At 43.3% G+C, this 25,170-nt stretch overlaps 2 protein-coding genes across 2 annotated transcripts in view; one reads left to right on the forward strand and one right to left on the reverse strand.

Moving 5' to 3' along the window:
• Nucleotides 1-3,320, forward strand: part of il17rb (interleukin 17 receptor B) — a 46,369-nt gene extending 43,049 nt beyond the window's left edge. Inside the window, exon 11 of the mRNA XM_077217696.1 lies at nt 1,674-3,320. Within this exon, the coding sequence (XP_077073811.1) occupies nt 1,674-2,044 (371 nt within the window). The 3' untranslated portion in view covers nt 2,045-3,320. The remainder of the gene's footprint in view (nt 1-1,673) is intronic.
• Nucleotides 3,321-7,390: 4,070 nt separating this feature from the next.
• The window catches only part of actr8 (actin related protein 8), a 33,364-nt gene continuing 15,584 nt past the window's right edge, over nt 7,391-25,170 (reverse strand). The window contains exons 9-13 of the mRNA XM_077217638.1: nt 22,088-22,183; nt 21,695-21,835; nt 19,477-19,735; nt 18,017-18,180; nt 7,391-7,940 (exon numbers count right to left, since the gene is read on the reverse strand). Of these exons, the coding sequence (XP_077073753.1) occupies nt 7,797-7,940; nt 18,017-18,180; nt 19,477-19,735; nt 21,695-21,835; nt 22,088-22,183 (804 nt within the window). The 3' untranslated portion in view covers nt 7,391-7,796. The remainder of the gene's footprint in view (nt 7,941-18,016; nt 18,181-19,476; nt 19,736-21,694; nt 21,836-22,087; nt 22,184-25,170) is intronic.

Below are 25,170 nucleotides of genomic sequence, written 5' to 3' on the forward strand. Positions count from 1 at the left end.
CAGATGGATAGTAGACGCTATAGCGGCCGCTTACGCGTCAAAAGGTCTGCAATGCCCTCTGGGCATCAGGGCTCATTCCACGAGAGGCGTGGCCTCTTCGTGGGCATGGTCCAGTGGAATTTCTATCCATGACATATGTGTAGCGGCGGGCTGGAGCTCCCCGTCTACCTTTGTCAGGTTTTATAACCTAGAAGTTCCTGCCTTGCAGGCTAAACTGTTGTCAGTCTGAAGGAGAGGTGTATTCTGCCCAGATCTCCTGCTCAGATCACTCTCACATGACTCAGCTCTCCTGGTTGAGCTGCACTAGGTAGGGTATGTGCCATGTGCCTATACAGACCGGCGCGCTGCTCTGTATTCCCTATGTGTGCTTATGTACAAGTGATGGCCCGCGTGGTTGGCCACCTTATTTTTTCCACTTATGGGGTTCCCCTGAAAGCTCGGGGTCTCATGTGGATGCTTGGCGCGCACGGCGTTGACAAAGTGTTCCCGTAGCGTAAGCTAAACTTACGCAATACGAGAGAACCTCTCGTAAGAGAACGATACTCGGTTACTAACGTAACCTCGGTTCTCTCTAGAGAGGGAACGAGTATTGCGTAACCGGCCGTGCGAGCGCCACGAGCGACTTCGCTTCAGTCGACGAAAATCAGGGAAGTCAGCCTACAGCCCCTAGTGTTATACACTAAGCCACGCCCATTCTGGCGGGCTGTGACGCTATGAAGGCGCGGGCGCCCTTCATTGGGCGTGACGTCACGCCGGGCTCACTGGTAGGCTGCAGCAGTTGCCCGCAGGGCAGCCAATGAGCATGCGAGATGGCCTGCTCTAGGTCTGCTAGCTGCTGCACTGCGTTGACAAGGAATACAAAATTAAGGATAATTTTTTGGCTTCAGTATCTCGAGAAGATGAATCTTTCCCGTAGCGTAAGCTAAACTTACGCAATACTCGTTCCCTCTCTAGAGAGAACCGAGGTTACGTTAGTAACCGAGTATCGTTTTCACTTGTTTCGAACAGTACATTTGCTTCAAATATTAGGATGCCTAAAAGGGGAAGTCAGGTAAAAGTTTATCATAAGGGTTAGATTATCTAAAGGTCAGATTTTTAGAGTCAGAAACATGATCAGTTCCACAAGACAGTTTACTATCTTATCTATTAAAAATCCATCACACATTACCAATAAATTATTAAAATGTTTAGACAGTCTCATTCAGTTTTTTTCACAACACATTCATAATCATTGTATCGCCGGTGCGCTGTGGCTTTATGTTTGCATTTGAGCACTGATTAGGCTATACATATTTAATATAGGCAATTAAAGGCACATTATTATGATTTATGGCTTATTAATATAAATGCACGATTAGTCAACTAATGGCTTAAATGACCGACTACTAGCCGACAAGAAAAATCTTTAGTCGAGGGCAGCCCTAGTAAATGCATGTCCTCAGTTAATTTTACCAAGTACTTTTTTGTATAATCAGACTGTAAGACACCTTAAAATAAAGGGTAACCAATGATTCTCTATGTGAAGCAGATGAATATTAATAACAGTCCTGTCAATTATATTGGGACAGATTTTCTGAGAATGACCCATTTGTTTGTCTCAATACTAAGCAATTTTTGATATACTCATATTAAAAAGCACACTTGTTGTCTTCTTTGAATGATTCTCTTTGCAGACGACCTTAAAGCAAACCTAGTTCCCGGCGTGAGCGATGACACCGTGTCAGCTTCGGCCAGCAGTCTCTTCGCCCTGACCCTTAACCTGGTGTCCAGCGCTGCCCATGACCCACTGGGCCGGGACAAGTTCTGGGTGGTCAACCTGCGGGCCGAGGACCAGAGCATTCGACCCGAGCTGAGAGGCTTCAGGAGATTCCTTCTGCCCCGAGACACAGAGAAGCTCCACCAGAAGCTGTCGAGAGGACAGATGTGCTCCTGCTTCAGCTCCTTCACCTTCAGGAACGCCCTGAAGAAGACGGAGATCCACACAGACCTCCTAACCTGTGCCGAAGACCACAGCCGGGACCGAACACCTCATCTCCTGCCATAATATGTGCCTTTCTGTTCATTTTCATCATAAAAGATGCTTCCTTCCAGCAGACTTCAGGTCCAGCTCTGATCAAACTCTCTGAGCTCCTTCACTGATTCAGCTGGGCTTGGATGTTTGAAAAACATTAACAAACCTTGTGTCTTGGTTATGCAAATGTTAAGAGAACATTCTGTTTTGTGACTTTTGAATATTCGCTGAGCATTCTGAAACAAATAACAAATGTAACATTTAAAAAAAGTCCAACTGAAATGATAAACGTAACATGAACGATGCATAAATGCAGAGCCGGCTCTCCCTATAAGAGAACTAAGCGGCTGCTTAGGGCCCCGCCGCCACTAGGGGGCCCCCTAACTACAGATGGTAGTCGCCGCGGTTTCGGTTTAACAATAGCGGTTCTCAAAGTGTGGCACGCGCCCCCCTGGTGGGGAATAGAGACGTGACAGGTGGTGCGCGCCAACGGGAGGAAATTTTCCTTTTTATGCCTTTATATCTTTATTCGTTCATGGCGAGTCCGCATCGTCAACTTCATCTTTGCAGCGACACAGAAAACATCAGTTTATTAATAAACAATTAAATGTGTAAAAAAACTCCTATTTTTACACATTCATAATCATTACTTATGCCGGTTCTTTGTGGCAAGCTTTATGCGTGCGGTCGTGCGGCAATAACGCTCATTAACCTGTATAGACTATTTAAGTAATTAAATCAATATAAAGGGGCGATTTGTCTACTAATGGCTTAAATAAACAACTACTAGTCGACTAGAAAAAAACTTTAGTCGGAGACAGCACTTATTCCACATTTTCGAACCAGCTGTGTTGAGCGACACTGAGCGGAATGAGCGAGCGAGGAATATTCAGAAATGCGCTCTCTCTCTCCGCTCACATGCTCTGATCGGAACAAAGGAATATTAAAATAATTAATCATTAGTTTATATCTTATACACTGCCCATCATTTTAATCCCATATCAAACACAGTAGCCTATGTTATGTCTATTTTTTTTTTTATAGACCTGTCTTTCCAAATGGATTTCTCTTCTTTTCTTTTTTTAACAGATTGCAATGTGGCATTTTTATTTCTTTTCTATTTTTGAACTTGATACACATTTTGACACAGCTGCACTTTTATTTTCTCCATTTTTGAATTCCATGCAAGTTATGACACAGCTGCACTTTTATTTTCTTTATTTTTGAACTTGCTGTTATGGTATTTGATGTAGATAGTTAGTTTGTATTTAGATACTACTTGTTACTTCAATAAATTGGAACATTTTAAGCTTGTTGCGTATTTCATTAGCATTGTGTTGCGATGGGAGCAGGTGGGGCTTGAAAATTCCCCCTTGTCCAAAGTGGGGAATGACAGAAAAAGTTTGAGAACCACTGCAGTCAACCAACCAACCGTGTCAGATTGTTGTCTTCCCTGGACTTGGAAATTTGACTGCAAAAATGAAACAAGTCTATCCATCGGGTGCAGAAAAAAGGAAAAAGAAGAAAATGTTTAAATTACTTTAGAAGGAAGCAAAGACATTACTGGTCCAACTTCTCCCTCCTTTTAAAGTGTGGAAAAGGGAAAAGAAGTTCAAAGATTGAGACTCCAGCAACACCTGTAGTAGGCCTATGCAACAACTTTATTAAAGATTTGTTAGATTGGGGTTAGATTGTTTACAGTTGCTGGTTTAAGGTGGCAATACTCCATTATTCACTGCAAGGCAGGGCCCCAAAATTATCCTGCTTAGGGCCCCCAGATTTACAGAGCCGGCCCTGCATAAATGTTTTTTTTTAGTGCCAATGTTTAGAGGACGTTGAGAGAATCTTTCCACAGCGTTAGCAAGAGATCTGAGCGCGCTCATAAAAGATCCTGTGCCAATTTATATCAAGTATATCGAGAGAAATAACTTCTGCTGCTTTAATTTTATTAGTAAACTGCACTGCCTTTAGTCATTTTCTTATTTCATGTTGTTTCCTTCTAATGTGTTATCTCTTTTATGTAAAGCACATTGACCACAAATATTGTATAAATTGATTTGTCTCATGTGGCTGGGCCAATACGGCGCAACAAGCAAGACCTGCTCCTCGTTCTCCTGACTCTGCACAGTGCCTGTGCAAGAAGGTTCATTGGGGGAAACGCATACTTGCAAAGGTCCCGGGAAAGCAATGTGCCAGTGCATCAGTGCCGAGGTGCCCTCGGTGAGGGAGTAGAACAACTGGCAGTGGGACGTGTCCGGGGGGGCGAACAGATCTACCTGTGTGGTCTCGAAGCGCCTCCAGATCAGCTGGACCGCCTGGGGATGGAGATCAGCTGGACCGCCTGGGGATGGAGATCAGCTGGACCGCCTGGGGATGGAGATCAGCTGGACCGCCTGGGGATGGAGATCAGCTGGACCGCCTGGGGATGGAGATCAGCTGGACCGTCTGGGGATGGAGATCAGCTGGACCGCCTGGGGATGGAGATCAGCTGGACCGCCTGGGGATGGAGATCAGCTGGACCGCCTGGGGATGGAGATCAGCTGGACCGCCTGGGGATGGAGATCAGCTGGACCGCCTGGGGATGGAGATCAGCTGGACCGCCTGGGGATGGAGATCAGCTGGACCGCCTGGGGATGGAGATCAGCTGGACCGTCTGGGGATGGAGATCAGCTGGACCGCCTGGGGATGGAGATCAGCTGGACCGCCTGGGGATGGAGATCAGCTGGACTGCCTGGGGATGGAGATCAGCTGGACCGCCTGGGGATGGAGATCAGCTGGACCGTCTGGGGATGGAGATCAGCTGGACCGCCTGGGGATGGAGATCAGCTGGACCGCCTGGGGATGGAGATCAGCTGGACCGCCTGGGGATGGAGATCAGCTGGACCGCCTGGGGATGGAGATCAGCTGGACCGCCTGGGGATGGAGTCTCCACTCTCCCGGGAGCGCCTGCTGTCCTGAGAGCTCGTCGGCTGCGCGGTTGAGCAGGCCTGGAATATGAATGGCACAAAGCGACCTGTTGTAGATTTTTCCCTAAACCTAACTACTCTAACTTACAATTCGGCGAGTCTACAGTCGACTACAGCCTTTTACCTAAACTTCAGCGAGTCTACAGTCGACTACAGCCTTTTACCTAAACTTCAGCGAGTCTACAATCGACTACAGCCGAGTTTACATTGTATTAATTCTAACTTACCCTAAACTAGCCTGCTGCGCAACAGAAAACAGGCTCCAGCAAATATCCTTTAAATGCTTTAATCACGGCCAGGAGAGTTCTCGAGCAGTTCTCAGAGAATCTCCCTAGAAGCAGCAAGGCCGGTGGATCTCAGACAAATCCCATTGAGAATCCCACCAGTCAACACGAATACAACAGTTTTAATAATGTAACATGATACATCACCACGAGTTCTCAAACCCAGACATCACAAAACAGAATCATCATGACTAACATATCACGCTCTCCATCCTCACGATTGGTTAGATTGTCAAAGCAAGTCCCCCCTTTCTTTACAAAATATATATGCCTTTCAGCAAAATATCCTGTATCATCAAATACATTGTGAGGGGTTAATATTTTAATAAATCATTTCACAATATAACGGTTAGTCCAATTTCAAAGTTCCTTTTGACTAAAGTTATATTAAGTCAAATGTTTAGGAGGTTAGGGTTTGTCTGCTACATCCTAGAGAAAAAGTAAGTAAGCTCAATTTAGATTTATTGTTAGAAACAGGAATGGAAGTTGTAGTCATCTTCAGACATAGGACCAAAGGAGTTGTTAGAACTTATCACGAGATGTAAGTATAATTCATATCTTTGTGGTTAGATGTTAAAAACATTGTTAATTTAATATTCAGTTTAAAATCTCCACCACAAACCTCAGATGCTTCTGACTTCAAAGGAGGAAATGGCATATTTCTGCGTAAGCATCTTGGACGGCAGCCTGTGAAGGGACCGGTTTAGGACACGCAGGTCCAAGATTGGTGATAACCCAGCGCCTTTCTTGGGTACAATGAAGTATGGGCTTGTAGATACCGGTCTTTATATCGGCTGGAGGGACCGGCTTGATCGCGTCCTTCGCCAGTAGGACTGCGATCTCTGCCCGGAGCACAGAGGCATTGTCCGCAAGAACACGGCGGAACTGAATGCATCGGTGCTGGGGTGTGCCGGGCCAACTGAATCGCATAGCTGAGTCTGATGCTAAAGATGAGCCAGCGAGACGGGCCTGGGAAGCGCTTGCTCCCAGACACCGTGCAAGTGGGACCAACGGTACAATAGACGTACCTGCGGTGGGGCAGTGAGGCTCATTAGGGAAGCCCTCACGGTAATCCTCAGATAACCCTGGCTAAGCGCTGAAGTAGGCTTATTCTGGGGACCACTAGATCGGGGCATAGGAGAGGGGACTGCACTTCCCTTGAGGTAAACAAGTCTCGATCTTAGCACAGCAATAGTCATCCTGCACTGAGAACATGAACTATTCACAAAAGCAGCCTCAGTGTGCTGAATGCCCAAACATGACAGAAAACTACTGTGACCATCAGCTGGCGCCAGGGAACGACCACATCCTGAAACGCACAGGCGGAAAAGGACGAAGGGTCACGCCTGTGTTGCTCTTTTGTGAAGAAAACAACTCTGTTTTCAATCTCTCAAATAGTGCTGAGGCACCCAGAGAATGGCAGCAGGAAACCGAGAGAGAGAGAGAGATAAAGAGAGAGATAGGGAGGGAGAGAGAGAGGGAGGGAGGGCGGAGAGAGAGAGGGGGGGGGTGAGAGAGAGACAGAGAGAGAGCGAGAGAGAGAGAGAGAGAGAGAGAGAAGAGAGAGAGAGAGAGAGAGAGAGAGAGAGAGAGAGAGAGAGAGAGAGAGAGAGAGAGAGAGAGAGAGAATCTCAGATGCATGTTAATTCTATGCTGAAGACAAACAGGAAGCTCGGCTCCGAAGTGAAAGACAAAGGTGCATGTGTCCCCTTCCGTGTTAGTACCCACACGGCGCGTGATATTTTACTCAGGGTGATATTTTATCAGTGTTAGATTTGGCCTGTGATGGCATGATTGAATCAATAAAATAAGCAGAAAAATTATCCATTTATTATACTCAAAAAAACATAATCACTCACTGACTGACTCACTCGTATATTCGCTTTGGATGAAAGCCTCTGCTAAATGATTAAATGTACATGTAAATATAAAATAAAATGTAACCTTAGAAAGAAATTAGGTTTTGGTGATTTCATAATGTAATCAATTTCTCATAAAATAACATTATGCAACAATGTTATTACATGATACTCAATATTATATTACTTAATAAATATTAAACTTATTTGATAATGTAGTGTTACTACACTACGAGTTGTCATAGTAAGTAATAATTAAGGTAAACATTATTACACTTCACAATTTTATTGGTTTTTGTTGAGAAAATTAGCACATTATGAAAAGTACATTTGACATGACATTTTATGCAATTATTACATAATGAGATTCTACAAAAGCTGTTCAGTTCCAGAATTGTTCAGGAAAAATTTAAATAGCAACTTATTTTAAAGATAAGCACTCACTTATTTACACTTACTACTTAAGTATCTTTTAAATAAACATGGCTTTTGTAATAAGCAGTGGGTACAGGGAAAGGTTTGACCATTGAAATTAGGAATACTACAAAACAATACTTACCTTTTATGAAAAAGTCCCACTGGAACATGAAATATTGTTTTATTTATTTTCAACAGTTTTGTCCTAGCCCTTATAAGCACTGATATGCTTCCCATGGTTCTCAGCAGGAGAGACGGTTCACCAGACGAAGGCGGCTCGTTCTCTGAGCATCCGAACACCGAAGCGCTGCCACTCGCGCTGGTGGATCCACAGCTCCTGTGTGGTGTCCAAACATGCCAGAACCGACCCGCCCTTCCACGCCGTCACACGCGCATCAGTGTCCTGAGGAGAGGCACAGCGCAGGGGATTATGGGTAGGGTTTGCATCAGGTCCTCAATAACTACAGGCTCCAAAAATACGATCATTCGCGTGTGAGGGACACCCATCCTAACATTTAAAATCCTTTACGAATACCCAATTTACTCACTGAAAAGTGAATGTAGTCTAATATTGCCTATCACATTAATCTATCATCGCTAGCTTTTATCTAAATTTTTATCGCTAGCACAACACGCTAAAACCTCGCTAGTCTGTTAACCTGCCATCCGTGCTTGCCATCTTTTTTCTTTTTTTTCGCGTGCGCGCATTTTACGCGTCTATCGAACAACTGTGGTCAGTAAGATCAGTCAACAAACACGGTAATGTAATGTAATATCTTTATAATGTATATGTAATATAATGTAATATCTTAAAGTTATTATCACTTGCACTTCATGTCACATGTATAGTATAGCCTTCTCTGTCAGCAATATAGGATTTACATGTGATAAATGCAGGGAGATAGTCAGGCTGACGGAGAAGATTTCAGTACCAGAGACACAAATCCAAACTTTAATCGAGTAAAGTAAGAGTGAAAGGGCTTTAGATACTGCTTTGGATGCGACTAGCTTAGAGAACACTGTACATTGTTTGGTTCCGGCTGAAGTAGAGCCTGTGCAGCAGTTATTGGCGATTCTATTACACGGAACGTGAAAATACAGACACCAGCCACCATAGTCACATGTTTGCCGGGAGCCAGAGAGCCTGACATCAAAGCAAATTTAAAAGTGCTGGCTAATGCTAATCGTAAATTCTCTTATTCTTATTAGATTATTATTCACATCGGCACTAATGATGTTCGACTTCGGAGATCACTAAAATTAACGTTAAAGAGGTGTGTGAACTCTAGGGCTGGGTACCGAGTTCGGTACTTTTTAGGTACCGACCGAATTGCCTCGATACTACCGAGTATCGAAACATGTCTTGTTTTTCGGTACCAAGTTTCGGTACCTAAGTGGTTAATCTCGTCAACGTCAGTGAAACAATAAACATGCAGCATGATTGGCTGTGGCGGAAAAACACTAGTTTACGCGGCTGCCCGGAGACGTGGCTCGTCGCACGTGAGGCTGTAGTGTGTGTGTGTGTGTGTGTGTGTGTGAGCGTAAGCGTCCAAACCAGATAGATAGAAAATATGTGGAAATGATCAAAAGTGTACCTATGTACCCGACTCGATGCCATAAGCACACGATGCAATATTTTCGACAAGATAATTGCTGCCAAGACCGGTAACACGGTAAATCTGCACTTAAAAGCGCACAGAATACACTCGAGAGTAGAAAGTAGAACTGGGGCGCGTCACATATAAACCAAAACTCAGCGTATAGGATACTTGCCTCACAGACATGAGAAATAGTTCTATATATGTTCAAAATATGTCTACTTTTAAACGAAACAATTAGAAATAAATAGTTTGATTACCTAATCCATATAGACGCGCGCGCGTTTACTGCAGGGATGACGAGTCAGTATCGCAAATTCGCAATAATCATCTTTGCAGCCAACACGTTTAGTAAACACTTGTTCATTAATAAACAATTAAAATATCTCCTTGCTATCGTTTCCCGACACATCCATAATCATTAGGCTACTTTTGCCAGTGCTTTACGCAAGCTTCATGTGTGCTGAGCACGAGGCATATATCCCGCACCCCAGTAGCCTATATTTAATTCAATTCACATTTATTTGTATAGCATTTTTCACAATACATATCGTTTCAAAGGAGCTTTACAGAAAATGCATGTGTCTAAATTACAATTTAGAGTGATCTGTTATCAGGGGTGACTGTGTGTAATGCATTTCAATTAATTTTCATTCAGTTTCATTGTTAAACAATGCATTTAGTTAAGGCAGAAACAATGAGCTCATTGAAGTAAAGAATACATGTTGTTAAATGATTAGGAAACATTGAAAACTTTAGCATTGGTGCTTTTTTACAGACTCAAAATATGAGTGTAAAAAAGTCAACAAACTGAAAAAATAAAAGTAATTTTTTTAGGTAATGTTATATTGATAAAATTGGTATCGGAAAAAGTATCGTTCAGGAACCGGTATCGAAGTCAAGGTATCGGTATCGAAAATTTTGTTACGATACCCAGCCCTAGTGAACTCGCAAGTAAGATGTCAGGCACTGTAATTTGCTCTGGCCCCCTTCCTGTTCGAAGGAGTGATGAGATAGTTAGGCCTGGGACACACTGGCTGCGTGGCGTAAGCGTGGCGTTTCTGTTGCGTGTCAGCTGCGTGGTGGCTGCGTCGCGTTTTCTGTGCCTTTGCACATCAAAAGCGTGTCTGACGCGGCGCTGCTGACACGCATCACCCTTGTTCGACATATGGGAGAGAGTTGTGCAAGCCCTATTCTTCATGTTAAGCATAAATATAAAGCCTACTGATAAAGACACTGTCAGCACAGCAGTATTGACAACAAAATAGACTACAGAATATGTCGTTCTGTATTGACAGGTGCAATATTTGAAAATTTATAATTAGGCCTATTTATTTATTTACTTTTAAACTAGGCCTATATTTATATCTAAATTTGTCAAAAATGTAATTTATTAATATGCATTCGTGTACAAAATAACATTTAAACATCTTTTCCTATTCTATTTTGCCTGGAAATGCTTCCAACACGCTTGCGTCGCATGAAAAATAGGCGTCGGTTCTATTTCTAGCATGCACGCGTTTTCCGCGCAGCTAATGCCGCGCCTGAGACACGCGTGTCACGCAGGCAGTGTGCAAGCTCTAACCTGTTAACATGGGAGCCGAAATAAAAACGGACACGCCACGCAGCCAGTGTGTCGCAGGCCTTAGTAGATTGTGTTACCTCAATGGCTGGCTGTCTAAGTGGTGTCCGCAAAATAATATAGAATTCATAGACAATTGGAAAAGTTTTTGGGGCAAACCTGACCTGTTGAAAAGAGATGGTATTCATCCCTCCTGGGATGGTGCTGCTCTTCTCTCTAGTAATTTGGCTCATAGTCTTAGAGCTCAAACATGACAATCTGGGGCTCAGGTCAGGAAGCAGACAAACTGGCTAAACCGACCGTCTGCTAGCGGCCTCGCGTCACCAATGTCAGATAAATCCCATCACATAGAGCCTCTTTCACCTAGATATCATCATATAGAGACTGTGTCTGTTCCCTGAATTAGGAAATACAAAAAACTCCTAAACCCATCTAAGGGCAAAAATTTAATTGATGTTCAAAAAATTAAAAAACAGATATAATACAAATGAACAAATGATAAAATTTGGGTTGCTGAATTGTACTTATAGTTAATGATATGATTACATACTATATCCTGGATGTGCTGTGTATGACAGAAACCTGAAAAACCTAATAACTACATTAAAAAACAAACAAACAATTACATTACTTTAAATGAGTCCACCCCCCAAGATTACTATTATAAACACGAACCTGGTCTGAAAGGCAAAGGGGGGGTGTTACTGTAATTTATAGTAATATTTTCAGAATTACTAAGTCGTCTAGTTTCAAATATAATTATTTTGAAGTGTTGGTGCTTAATGTAACTAGTGTTAATGATAATTCACATTTGAGATTTGTACTGGCTACTGTATACAGGCCACCAGGGCACCATACAGACTTTATCAAAGAATTTGCTGACTTTCAATCAGAGTTAGTACTGGCTGCAGATAAAGTCCTAATTGTTGGTTTATTTTAATATACATGTAGATAACGAGATAGATAATTAATAGACATTCTGAACTCTATTGGAGTTAGACAACACGTGTCAGGACCTACTCATTGTCGTAATCATACTCTAGATCTAATATTATCACATGGAATAGATGTTGATGCTGTTGAAATTCTGCAGCAGAGCGATGACATCTCAGATCATTAAACTTTAGTTTATCATTAAACTCAGTCTCGTGTAAACTTCATTTAACCAAGGCTGCAAAGCCGACTCCGTGTTACAAATATGTTAGACCTATCACTTCTGCCACTAAAGATTGCTTTATTAATAATCTTCCTGATCAGTTTCATCATCTCAGCATCCCAGATATCTTAGAAGAACTCGATATTGTGACAGAAACTTTTAACTCTCTCTTTTCCAGCACTTTAGACACAGTTGCTCCGCTGCGCTTAAAGAAGATTAAAGAAAATATTCCAACGCCGTGGTACAACGAGCACACACACACACACACACACACACACACACACACACACACACACACACACACACACACACACACACACACACACACACACACACACACACACACACACACACACACACACACACACAAACACACACACACACACACACACACAGGCCCTAAAGAGAGCAGCCAGAAAAACGGAGCGCAACTGGAAGAAAACAAAACTAGAGGTATTTCGGATTTCATGTAAGGAGAGCTCGATTGCTTACAGAGAGGCTTTAAAAACTGCTAGATCTGCTTATTTTTCAAGCCTATTAGAAGAAAATAAACAAAACCCTAGGTATTTATTGAAACAGTGGCTAAACTAACGAAAAATAAAGTTTCAACCCCAGACATTTGCAAGCAGCACAGCAGTAATGACTTTATAACCTTCTTTACTTACAAGATTGATAATATCAGGGAGAAAATGATAACTATGAAACTGTCTACTACAGTACCGCATCAGACAGTGCAGTGTAGTCTCAGTGACGAAAAATTCGATTCATTCATTGATATAGGAGAGGAAGAACTTTGCAAACTCGTTAATTCATCTAAATCGACAACATGTATGTTAGACCCTATACCGACTAAACTACTGAAAGAAATGCTTCCAGAAGTCATAGATCCTCTTCTTAATATCATTAATTCGTCTTTGTCTCTAGGATACGTACCAAAAACTTTTAAGTTGGCTATGATTAAACCGCTTGTTAAAAAAACGCAACTTGATCCTACAGAATTAGTCAATTACAGGCCGATCTCAAATCTACCTTTTCTGTCAAAGATACTAGAAAGGGCAGTATCTTCACAACTATGTTCCTTTTTAGAAAGAAATGGTGTCTGTGAGGATTTCCAGTCAGGATTTAGACCGTATCATAGTACTGAGACAGCTCTCAGAGTCTCAGGGATTAAAGTGAAAAAAATTCTTCTGACTGAAAGTTTTTTCAGGCCAAGTCATATTCCTTTAACGTTATCTAAATAGTCCAGACCAATAGCTTTTTAAGGGGAGATGTTTTAAACCGCTTTAATATTGCCAATTTGCATATTTTAAAAGCTATTTTAATCTATGAAAAAAAATTAGTTAGCTTGACAAATACTCAACCATCTACATAACTTTTCAGTGCATGTTTTTATTTATCTTATAAGACCAAATAATGCTAAACTACATTAATATATAGTTTATTCCATGGCAAATGGTTTTGGCTGAGGGCAAAGTGAAGTTTCATAACTTTATATATTTAGGCTATTTAACTTTAACTTTGTAGCCTATTAGAGAGCTGACTAATGTTTGACTGAATTGTTTGCTTTATTTCTCATTGTATAGCTTCTTATAGCTTCCTACCTATTAGGCTACTTATACTTTTATACTGGATATTATTGATCATTAAAACTGACATTTAACAAAAAGAGACAGGGTTGTGTAATGTTATATATTCTAAAATATATAAAATATTCTTTATATATATTTTACTAGCATTCACTTCACTGTATGTGTACATGCATAATAAAATAAAACGATACAACCCTGTCTCTGTTTGTTAAATGTTAGTTTTTATGATCAATAACGTTTCATATTTTTGAAATGAAAACGAAAAGCAGGGTTGTGTTTTATATTTCGTGTCGTTATAAATATATGGAGTGAAGATAATCAATGTGCGTTGCCTGAACCACATTTGTGTGGCCATTAATATGTTCATTTATAAATGAAAAGAGGTGTTTTATATATTTCGTTTTATTGTTGATGAAAAGAGGCAGAGTTGTATTTTATACCATATTTCGTTTTATTGTTGCCTTAAAATATACATTTATACATACAAATATACATACAGAGATAACCGGAGTAGCCAGAGCGAGCTGAGTGACGCGATCAAGAACGCCGCTATTCCATTTGCAGAATAACCGGACTCGTGTCCTCGGGAGTTCGGTTCTCCTGAGTCGAACTTGGCAAGTCTGAACTATCAAGGACGCAAGTCCGAAGTTTGCGCACTGGTATTGAGGAACGGCCAATATTGGCCCGCGTTCTGTTTTCTATCATGCGCCGTGCACGTTTGAGATGACGTAAGATGCACGCAAACGCACCAGGGTTCGATAGAATCAAGTTGAGTGTGAAACCAGACCAACGCTGCGGGGGGCGCCGGGAACAAACGCGCTCGGATTCGGACCGTAGTGAACCTGACACATGCACTTCTCCAAAACTAAGATTAATTGAGTGAACATGGAGCAGTTTTTCCGTGAGCGGGAACTGAAAACCCGGACTGGACCGTAAGCGAAGTGATTACAGAATGTTAGAGTGGAGAGAGGAACGTGCTTTCGCTCCAATCCAGGCTTTATCACATCCCCCTCAGCAGGGTGAATACACCTGTCTTTCCTTAATTTAAGACCTATTCAAACTAAAATCAAGACATTTATCACACTATTTGAGAAATGAAAGCCTATTTACGGCCTTAAAATTAGGAAAAGTGAATTTAGGACATTAAGGAACATAACGGCTCCCTTTATCTGACCGTTATCAGTTTGTAGCAGTAAATGAAGAGATGTACCACAAGGCTCAGTACTAGCACTGTTGCTGTTCACTCTGTACATGCAACCCTCTCTCTCACACACACACACACACACACACGATATTTCCAATATTTAATATATATATAAAATATATAAATATTTTCCGACTAGTGACACTTCAGGACTGCGTTGTCGGTGTGTGTGTGTGTGTGTGTGTGTGTGTGTGTGTGTGTGTGTGTGCTCTTTTGATACCAATCTTTCATTTGAAAGTCACGTGTCTAGTGTCTGTAAAACCGCATTTTTCCATCTTAAAAATATATCTAAATTACGTCATATGCTCTCATTGACAAATGTGGAACAACTAGTTCATGCGTTCATGACATCAAGGCTAGATTATTGTAATGCTCTACTGGGTGGTTGCCCTGCACGCTTAATAAACAAACTACAGCTAGTTCAAAACGCAGCCGCTAGAGTTCTTACCAGAACCAGGAAGTACGACCATATTAGCCCGGTTCTGTCAACACTGCATTGGCACCCTATTAAACATCGTATACATTTTAAAATATTGCTGATTACTTACAAAGCACTAAATGGTTTAGCTCCCCAGTACTTGAGCGAGCTCTTAACGCATTATAGTCCTTCACGTCTGTTGCGATCTCAAAGTTCTGGCCAGTTGATAATACCTAGAATATATAAATCGACTGCTGGCGGTAGATCCTTTTCCTATTTAGCACCAAAACTTTGGAACAATCTTCCTAACATTGTCCGGGAAGCAGACACAGTCTGTCAGTTCAAAGCTAGACTAAAAACACATCTCTTTGACCTAGCATTCACATAACACTCTATAGACTTCTATAATTCAATATTAGGCTGCTTAGATTAGGTCAGCCGGAACTGGGAACACTTCCCTTAAATCCTGATGTACTCGTTACATCATAAGAAGGATGGCGTCTACGCTAATATTAGTCTCTGTTTATCCCGAGGTTTACCGCGGTCCCTGGACACACACACACACACACACACACACACACACACCGACAACGCAGTCCTGAAGTGTCACTAGTCTCCCCTTGTGAAGGCCTCCTTCCCTTCACCTCTGTACTGATAAAACTTTGTCGGGATAATTCCGGTTCGCAGACGCGACAAAAATTTATGTATTATACATTTTTAAGCCAGACAAGTAGTTTGTTTAGGACTACACGCCTGCGCACGTATATATTCAAACATGCATTCCTATCGACTGAACACGTGATGCGCATGTGCGTGCCGTCTTGAGTTTTCGCGGGTTTGCGCAAAGATAACGGATAATCGTTTACACTTTCGAACCTGTTTCAGGGAGTGTGTTCTCGAGACACCAGGCACTGGTGTGCAGATGAGCGGCCGGAGCGCGTTAGGGGGTTTTCTGTTAAAACGGTGTCGTGTTAGCGGCCGCTAAATTAATAACTAATGATCTTCACAGAAAAAGTGAATCAATCAAAACTAACTTTAGCTGGACAATAACTTTATTCTTGAGCTGCTGTAAGGCCTAAACAATCTCTGTTACTGTAATCTCCTATTATCACTGTAAAGCTGCTTTAAAACACTCTATATGGTTAAAAGCACGGTATAAATGAAGGTGACTTGACATTCACTGATAAAAATTATTCTATGGTGCGGTATATGCTACAGAATTCTTTTTATAAATTTCTACATGAAAAAGTTAGTTCAGGCAGGAATAAAAACAAAAAATTAGTACTCATTTCAAGCTTGTAAAAATTAAAGCGTAAATATCAACGATATAAAATTAAGAAAGTAAAACCTACTCAACTTTTTTAATATTGGTGTAAATTTTCAACTCAAAATGACACATTCATACTCAAAAACGATCTATCGAATGTTACCGTTATTGTGTATTGTGTACCAAGTATTGAGGTCTCTGTGTTCAGGTGTTACTTCTTTTATGTAGATGCAGTATGGAATCTACACAATATCTATTTTATTATATACTTAGCTGTTTCTAAGTAAAGCATACACTTTAAAAGTGTGGTTTAATTCAGTGATATAGTGTTTGAGTAAAAAGTTAATTTTGTTAAATTTACGTAACGTAGTTAAGTAGATGTTAATTAATTCTAAATGTGAAATTAAATATAATTAAGTAATATTTACTTCAATTAAATGTCAAATGAATGTTAAATTCATTATTAAGTAGGTTTTACTTGGTATAACAGGTAAGTTGTACAGAGCAGCATAAGTAAACTTTATTTAAAATATGTTAGTGCAAATTGTTACGAGGATTTTATCAAGTAAATCCAAGTAATTAAAGTTATTTTTTTTCAGTGTTGTTTTTATTTATTTTCTACCCTCTAAAGTACATGTATTATTTGTGTATGATCTGAGCCAGTCTCCAACAGTCACACACACTGTTTGATATTATCGTCATCTTACTAATCTAGCCAATCACAGTGAGGCGGTATAGAGGGAAAATCTCCTGATCACTGTTAGAATAATTCCTGTAATAAATAAAGCATTCTTCTGCTGTTAGTTGGGACTGAATCTAATGTCTTGTAGTTTGTGCAGCTCATCAGCGTTGTGTTCTGTACACTAATCAGCAAAATTAGCATTTTTTTACACAGTTGTTTTAGTTTATTTTAAATTGTACTCAAAACTGTAAATATCTATAAAATTAAAAACTTGACTTATTTTAAGTATTATGCCATGAATAACAAATTACAGTAATTCATTTTTTATACTGAAATACAGTATTTTCCTGTTTTCTCAAATTATATACAAATGTATGTCAAATTTCAAAAATAATGTTGATAATAGTTTGTGATATCGTCACAAGATGGTGCAAAAGGGACAGTTGGCATTGTTGCTCACACTGTGAAGAAAATGGTCACATGACTTGCACAACAGATCATTAAACACTAACAGATTTGTCAGGATCTCAGCATCTTCACTTATTACAATCCAGTTTGACTTTCTTTCATACTAAAGTTCTTAATGAGAATTAACAGAGGTTTAGATGTTGTCTTGTTGAAAATGATAACGTTGGAAGTCATCATTATGGTGATCAGTGTTTCATTAGCTCTGTACCCTCTTTTTCTCTTGCTGTTTATTAAGCATTTTTTGCAAGAGAAAATCTGACCAGATACATTTGGTTAATTATCGGTGATGGTTAATTATCGTCACATCTCTGATTCAATTATTTAATATTGTGAATTTTATATTGTGAGCAAATCGTGAAGTTCAGCCATAGTCACTGACTCACTCACTCACACAGGCACACACTCACGCACACTCACACACACGCACACACAGGCACTCGCACACAGGCACTCTCACACAAACACGCGCACACACACGTGCACAAACACACACACACACACGCGGGCACACACACCTTGGGCCGTGTGATGACCTCCACGTTCTCCACCAGACAGCGGAAGGATGGCGGCATCTTGTTGAGGATTCGCTGCTGCAGAAACTCCTGCGCTCCAGGAAACATCAGCCCGCCGCCCACCACCAGAACACAACTGTACATCTTACGCTTGGTCTCGTCCGAGCCTGAACAACACGCACAGAAACACAATATAAAAACACAACAATATAAGGTATGTCTGAAATCAGATAATTTCATCAATAGATACCGATTCAGTATAGGCCGATACCGATCCGACCCAATACTAAAATAATAATTAAAAAACCAGTGCCAAATTACCTAATAAACTGTCTCTGTATGCCTCACTGTGGGGAAGAGACTGGGATTATTCTTTTGTTCAAGGCATCAAAGCTTGACTTAAACACTATTTTCCTTACTTTGTAAAACAATATACAGACAAAATATATACTATATAATTAAAGAAATTTCTTTTAAAATTTTAAGCACAACTTTTTAATGAAGCAGAAACATATGATAGATTGGACAGAACAACTAAGGCTATCAATAAACTGCCATTGCGCAAAAGTATTGTAATAAAAGGCTCAAATTCAGAGCGGCACGAAACCTTATGCACATCCCGTGCGCAGAATGATGCGCTCGAACCAACATGGAGTCACGGCGCGCAGCGCTTCGCATTGAAAAGTTCAAAGCACAAAGAGAAAATATACATATATTTCTTTATTTATTCATTAGTTTGAGCCTTTTAACAGTTTTAAATTTCAGTTAATGTGCGCCTGAAGAGCAATTATATCGCTCTCTACTCCAGTGTTGTGATCACTGATCAGTTGTGTTGTGATCTAACAGACACCCGGGAGAAAGTAACATGTGAAACTCCAGCACGTTAAAGTACTTTTATGCAAACCATAGAGCTTTATCTACAGATCTACAGTATAATAATAGGAACATTGACTCATCTTGGAGAGAGTTTCATCGTGTTGACTGTCGTACCTGAGCGCGACGCGCTGTTTGACACTGAATGGAGAATGACTGACAGCCGCAGCGGAGGGAAGCACAGGTGAACTTGAGTTTAACGATTTAAATCTGTACCTTATAGTGTCTTATAGTGCTTTATAATGTTTTTGTGACTTTTGTGTAGTATAACAATAACATCCGCACAATATCGGATGTGGATGGTCTCGTCTGGTCGATACCCGCTCCGGAAAATATTGGTACTATGAGATCAGCGCACCCCTAGTTTTTAATATAACTCCGATTGTATTTGAAGAATTGAATTGAAAGAAGAATGTCATATACACCCAGGATGAGTTGAGGGTGGGTAAATCATGGGCTAATTTTCATTTTTGGGTGAACTATCCCTTTAACCTCAGCGAATCCAAAAATCTTGGTGTGAACAAGCTGTAATTATGGGGTTTTGAGATTCACACACGAGCTGGCTAACAGTGCTAAGAGTGAGTACTCACCGCAGGAGTCGATGCTGTGTAAGATGGCCTTATCCATGCCGAGGGCTTTTCCCTCGAACTGCGTGATGGCCGTGCTCCTGCACAGCAGCGCTGGGGCCTCCTCTGCTTCGGCCCCGGGGCCCAGGCCCTCGGCGTGAGCGTGGCTGAGCTCCAGGTCCTGAGCCAGATTCCCCTTCTCCAACGGGTCGCTCATGCTGGATTCCCCCTCCAAACCGCCGGGCTTCGGGAACGATCTGCGCTCGGCTGTAGCTCTGGAAGACTGAGAGACACACACCGTCATTCCTCGTCCGGTTTGAGTGTGTTAAGTAAGGGATAATGTACATCTAGCCGGTTGTTATCTCAGAATAAACCCGACAGGGTGATCAGAATCAGGTCTTCGTCAGCCAGAAGGGGTTTATTATGAGATCACACACACACACACACACACACGTACATTATCCCGTTTAATACACGGATACTTGCCACATAAGTAAATAATTAGACACGAAATATTGATCTGAGTTGAAATATTTGATCAGGTGTTTAAAAGCCAAGCTTGCGCGGAGAGAGCAGTTTCAGCGGCGAGATCAAACTAGACTAACATTTAAGAGATACAGTATACAGTCATAACACTTAAGTACACTTATGTAATTATGGAGATAAGATATAATGATTTCAGATTAAACTGTTTTAAAATCGTACCTGTTTGTATCTTATAATCCAACAGTGTACAAAACAATAGACACAGAATGTCAGCAGCTGCGTTTGTATGAAACAAGAGAGAGCGAGTCCACGATACTGGATGGCATAATTAAATAACTGCCTGTTATCGGGTGTATCGGGGCGGGTGTATCGGGGCGGGTGTATCGGGGCCGGGTGTATCGGGGACGGCTGTATCGTGGGCGGGTGTATTGGGGTGGTGTGTTAGGGGGCGGGTGTATCGGGGTGGTGTGTTAGGGGGCGAGTGTATCGGGGGCGGGTGTATCGGGGCGGGAGTATCGGGGGCGGGTGTATCGTGGGCGGGTGTATTGGGGTGGTGTGTTAGGGGGCGGGTGTATCGGGGTGGTGTGTTAGGGGGCGGGTGTATCGCGGGCGGGTGTATCGGGGTGGTGTGTTAGGGGGCGGGTGTATCGCGGGCGGGTGTATCGGGGACGGGTGTATCGGGGGCGGGTGTATCGCGGGCGGGTGTATCGGGGTGGGTGTATCGGGGCGGGTGTATCGGGGCGGGTGTATCGGGGCGGGTGTATCGGGGGCGGGTGTATCGCGGGCGGGTGTATCGGGGTGGTGTGTTAGGGGGCGGGTGTATCGGGGGCGGGTGTATCGCGGGCGGGTGTATCGGGGTGGTGTGTTAGGGGGCGGGTGTATTGGGGTGGTGTGTTAGGGGGCGGGTGTATCGGGGTGGTGTGTTAGGGGGCGAGTGTATCGGGGGCGGGTGTATCGGGGCGGGAGTATCGGGGGCGGGTGTATCGTGGGCGGGTGTATTGGGGTGGTGTGTTAGGGGGCGGGTGTATCGGGGTGGTGTGTTAGGGGGCGGGTGTATCGCGGGCGGGTGTATCGGGGTGGTGTGTTAGGGGGCGGGTGTATCGCGGGCGGGTGTATCGCGGGCGGGTGTATCGGGGTGGTGTGTTAGGGGGCGGGTGTATCGGGGGCGGGTGTATCGCGGGCGGGTGTATCGGGGACGGGTGTATCGGGGGCGGGTGTATCGCGGGCGGGTGTATCGGGGTGGGTGTATCGGGGACGGGTGTATCGGGGGCGGGTGTATCGCGGGCGGGTGTATCGCGGGCGGGTGTATCGGGGCGGGTGTATCGGGGCGGGTGTATCGGGGGCGGGTGTATCGCGGGCGGGTGTATCGGGGCGGGTGTATCGCGGGCGGGTGTATGGGGGGCGTTTGTATCGGGGGCGGGTGTATCGCGGGCGGGTGTATCGCGGGTGGGTGTATCGCGGGCGGGTGTATGGGGGGCGTTTGTATCGGGGGCGGGTGTATCGATACACCCGCTCCCGATACACCCGATACACCCATTAGCAGTGCCGCCGGCCGCCGTGTCTCCGAGAGTTTTTATGAAGAGGAGCAACTGTGCACCTTTCGGGCAGCGCATCAAGAACCGGATTAACCCGGTACTTCGGTACCACCGGTACTTAAGAAAAACTGGTACCGTAACAGTTAAATTTTTTTAGTACCGACTTGGTACCGAAGTACCGAGTCTTTTGACAACACTACAGCGATCAGATGTGTGTTTGCCTGGTCTTGTTTGCTCTGTGTGGTCAGCAGAAAGTGCTCATCGTGTGGATCCTCAGAGTCGCCTTGAGAGCGATGCAGCAGTGATGTCATCTTCTGACCCACAATGCCAAACGCAGCCGGGTAGAACAACGCCATGGGAGCCTAGAAAGCAGATCGATGGTTAAACACGTGTGATGCTTTGCAACATCGACAGATATTGAACTGAACTGAATCAACACTGGACTGACTCGAGCTGAACAATGTCTTTTTAGAGCTGCTTTAAGCAGAGTTTGATTACGTCTCATATTTGATAAAGTTTGCATCATTGATTCTATTATTTTATTTCGGTGAAGCTGCTTTGAAACAATAGAAATAAAGCTTTGACTTGAGATATCAGTAATGGTCCATCTCTACCTGCAGCTTCTCGTCTCCTAAGCGTAACTGATACAGCAGCACTGGGGAATCTGGGAAACGTGTGCGAAACTCGTGATCCTGCAGCCCAGAAATATCCTGCAGGAAAATCAATAATACATCAGATTACACAGCATGTTGATATAAATATTGAACACACACATATAAACACTTTTAAGCCATTTAAAGTGCTCAAGTAGGGCTGGGCGATGTGGCCAACAAAATCATATCTCGGTATTTTTGGTTAAATGGCGATATACGATATATCTCGTTACTTTCTACGTTTTTCTACTTGGATAAAGAAAATCACATTACATTCTAACATTACAATCTAAAAACAACAAAAAATGCTTTTGTTTTAAATTGACTAAAGGCTAAAATAAAAATAAAAACAAAAGCACAAACTAATTATATTAGCCTGCATTTGATTACCCCATTATAATGGTCACTTTCATAGAAATATACTTGTAGGTTTAGAATTCCACATATGGCACATTTATTGTCTCCGACAACAAATATTTTAGCAATATGCATATTTTAGTCAGAATTATTGCGCTACTATTATATTGTGCTCGTCTGTTTACGCTCGTTCACGGACGCTTGAATATTAGCGCATGAAGAAGCTCGTCCTCTCAGTGACGTCTCTGTTTGACTCTCTCACACTCACAGGTGGAGAATATTCCTGTGAAATGTAAGTTAAACACTGAGGAAAGCACGTCTCAAACGCATTAAACAGCGCAGGATTAATCTGTCATTTTACCAGTTATTTTGAAGCCCTTAATATAAGCTTGTGTCATGTTTAGGACAAATTGTACATTCACAGCAGGAGCATACACACACACACACACACACACACACACACACACTCACACTCACACACACACACACACACACACACACACTGCAGGAGCTCACACACACACACACACTGCAGGAGCTCACACACACACAAACACACACACACACTACAGGAGCTCACACACACACACACACACACACACTGCAGGAGCTCACACACACACACACACACACACACACACACACACACTGCAGGAGCTCTCACACACACACACACACACACACACTGCAGGAGCTCACACACACACACACACACACACACACTGCAGGAGCTCACACACACACACACACACACACACACACACACTGCAGGAGCTCACACACACACACACACACACACACTGCAGGAGCTCACACACACACACACACACACACACACACTGCAGGAGCTCACACACACACACACACACACACACACTGCAGGAGCTCACACACACACACACACTGCAGGAGCTCACACACACACACACACACTGCAGGAGCTCACACACACACACACACACACACACACACACACACACACTGCAGGAGCTCACTCACACACACACACACACACACTGCAGGAGCTCACACACACACACACACTGCAGGAGCTCACACACACACACACTGCAGGAGCTCACACACACACACACACACACTGCAGGAGCTCACACACACACACACACACACTGCAGGAGCTCACAGACACACACACACACACACGCACTGCACAGTTCACACTGCAGGAGCTCACACACACACTCACACACACTGAACAGTTCACACTCACACAAACACGCACACTGCAGGAGCTCACACACACACTCACACACACTGAACAGTTCACACTCACACAAACACGCACACTGCAGGAGCTCACACACACACACACACACTCACTGCACAGTTTACACTGCAGGAGCTCACACACACACACACACACACACACACACACACACACACACACACTCACACTGCACAGTGTACACTGCAGGAGCTCACACACACACACAAACACACACACACACACACACACACACACACACACACACACACACACACACACACACTGCACAGTTTACACTGCAGGAGCTCACACACACACACACACTGCAGGAGCTCACACACACACACACACACACACACACACACACACACACACACACACACTGCAGGAGCTCACACACACACACACTGCAGGAGCTCACACACACACACACACACACACACTGCAGGAGCTCACACACACACACACACTGCAGGAGCTCACACACACACACACACACACACACACACTGCAGGAGCTCACACACACACACACACACACACTGCAGGAGCTCACACACACACTGCAGGAGCTCACACACACACACACACACACACACACACACACACACACACACACACACACACACACACACACACACACACACACACTGCAGGAGCTCACACACACACACACACACACACACACACACACACACACACACACACATACACTGCAGGAGCTCACACACACACACACACACACACTGCAGGAGCTCACACACACACACACACACACTGCAGGAGCTCACACACACACACACACACACACTGCAGGAGCTCACACACACACACACACACACACACACACACTGCAGGAGCTCACACACACACACACACACACACACACACTGCAGGAGCTCACACACACACACACACACACACACACACACACACACACTGCAGGAGCTCACACACACACACACACACACACACACACACACACACACACACACACACACTGCAGGAGCTCACACACACACACACACACACACACTGCAGGAGCTCACACACACACACACACACACACTGCAGGAGCTCACACACACACACACACACACACACACACACACTGCAGGAGCTCACACACACACACACACACTGCAGGAGCTCACACACACACACACACACTGCAGGAGCTCACACACACACACACACTGCAGGAGCTCACACACACACACACACACACTGCAGGAGCTCACACACACACACACACACACACACACACACACACTGCAGGAGCTCACACACACACACACACACACACACACACACACACACTGCACACTGCGTCCTCAGCTGTTTTCAGTATCAAACTACTGTATCGATAAAAACGGTATTGCCTCATTCCATTTCGTTTCTAAAAAATATATCGATATATAGAACAAACTCGATATACCAGCCAGCCCTACTTTCATGTG

Source organism: Siphateles boraxobius, unplaced genomic scaffold (assembly GCF_051911475.1).
Source record: "Siphateles boraxobius isolate OS27281-9 unplaced genomic scaffold, OSU_SipBor_1 75, whole genome shotgun sequence".
Lineage (NCBI taxonomy): Eukaryota > Metazoa > Chordata > Actinopteri > Cypriniformes > Leuciscidae > Siphateles > Siphateles boraxobius.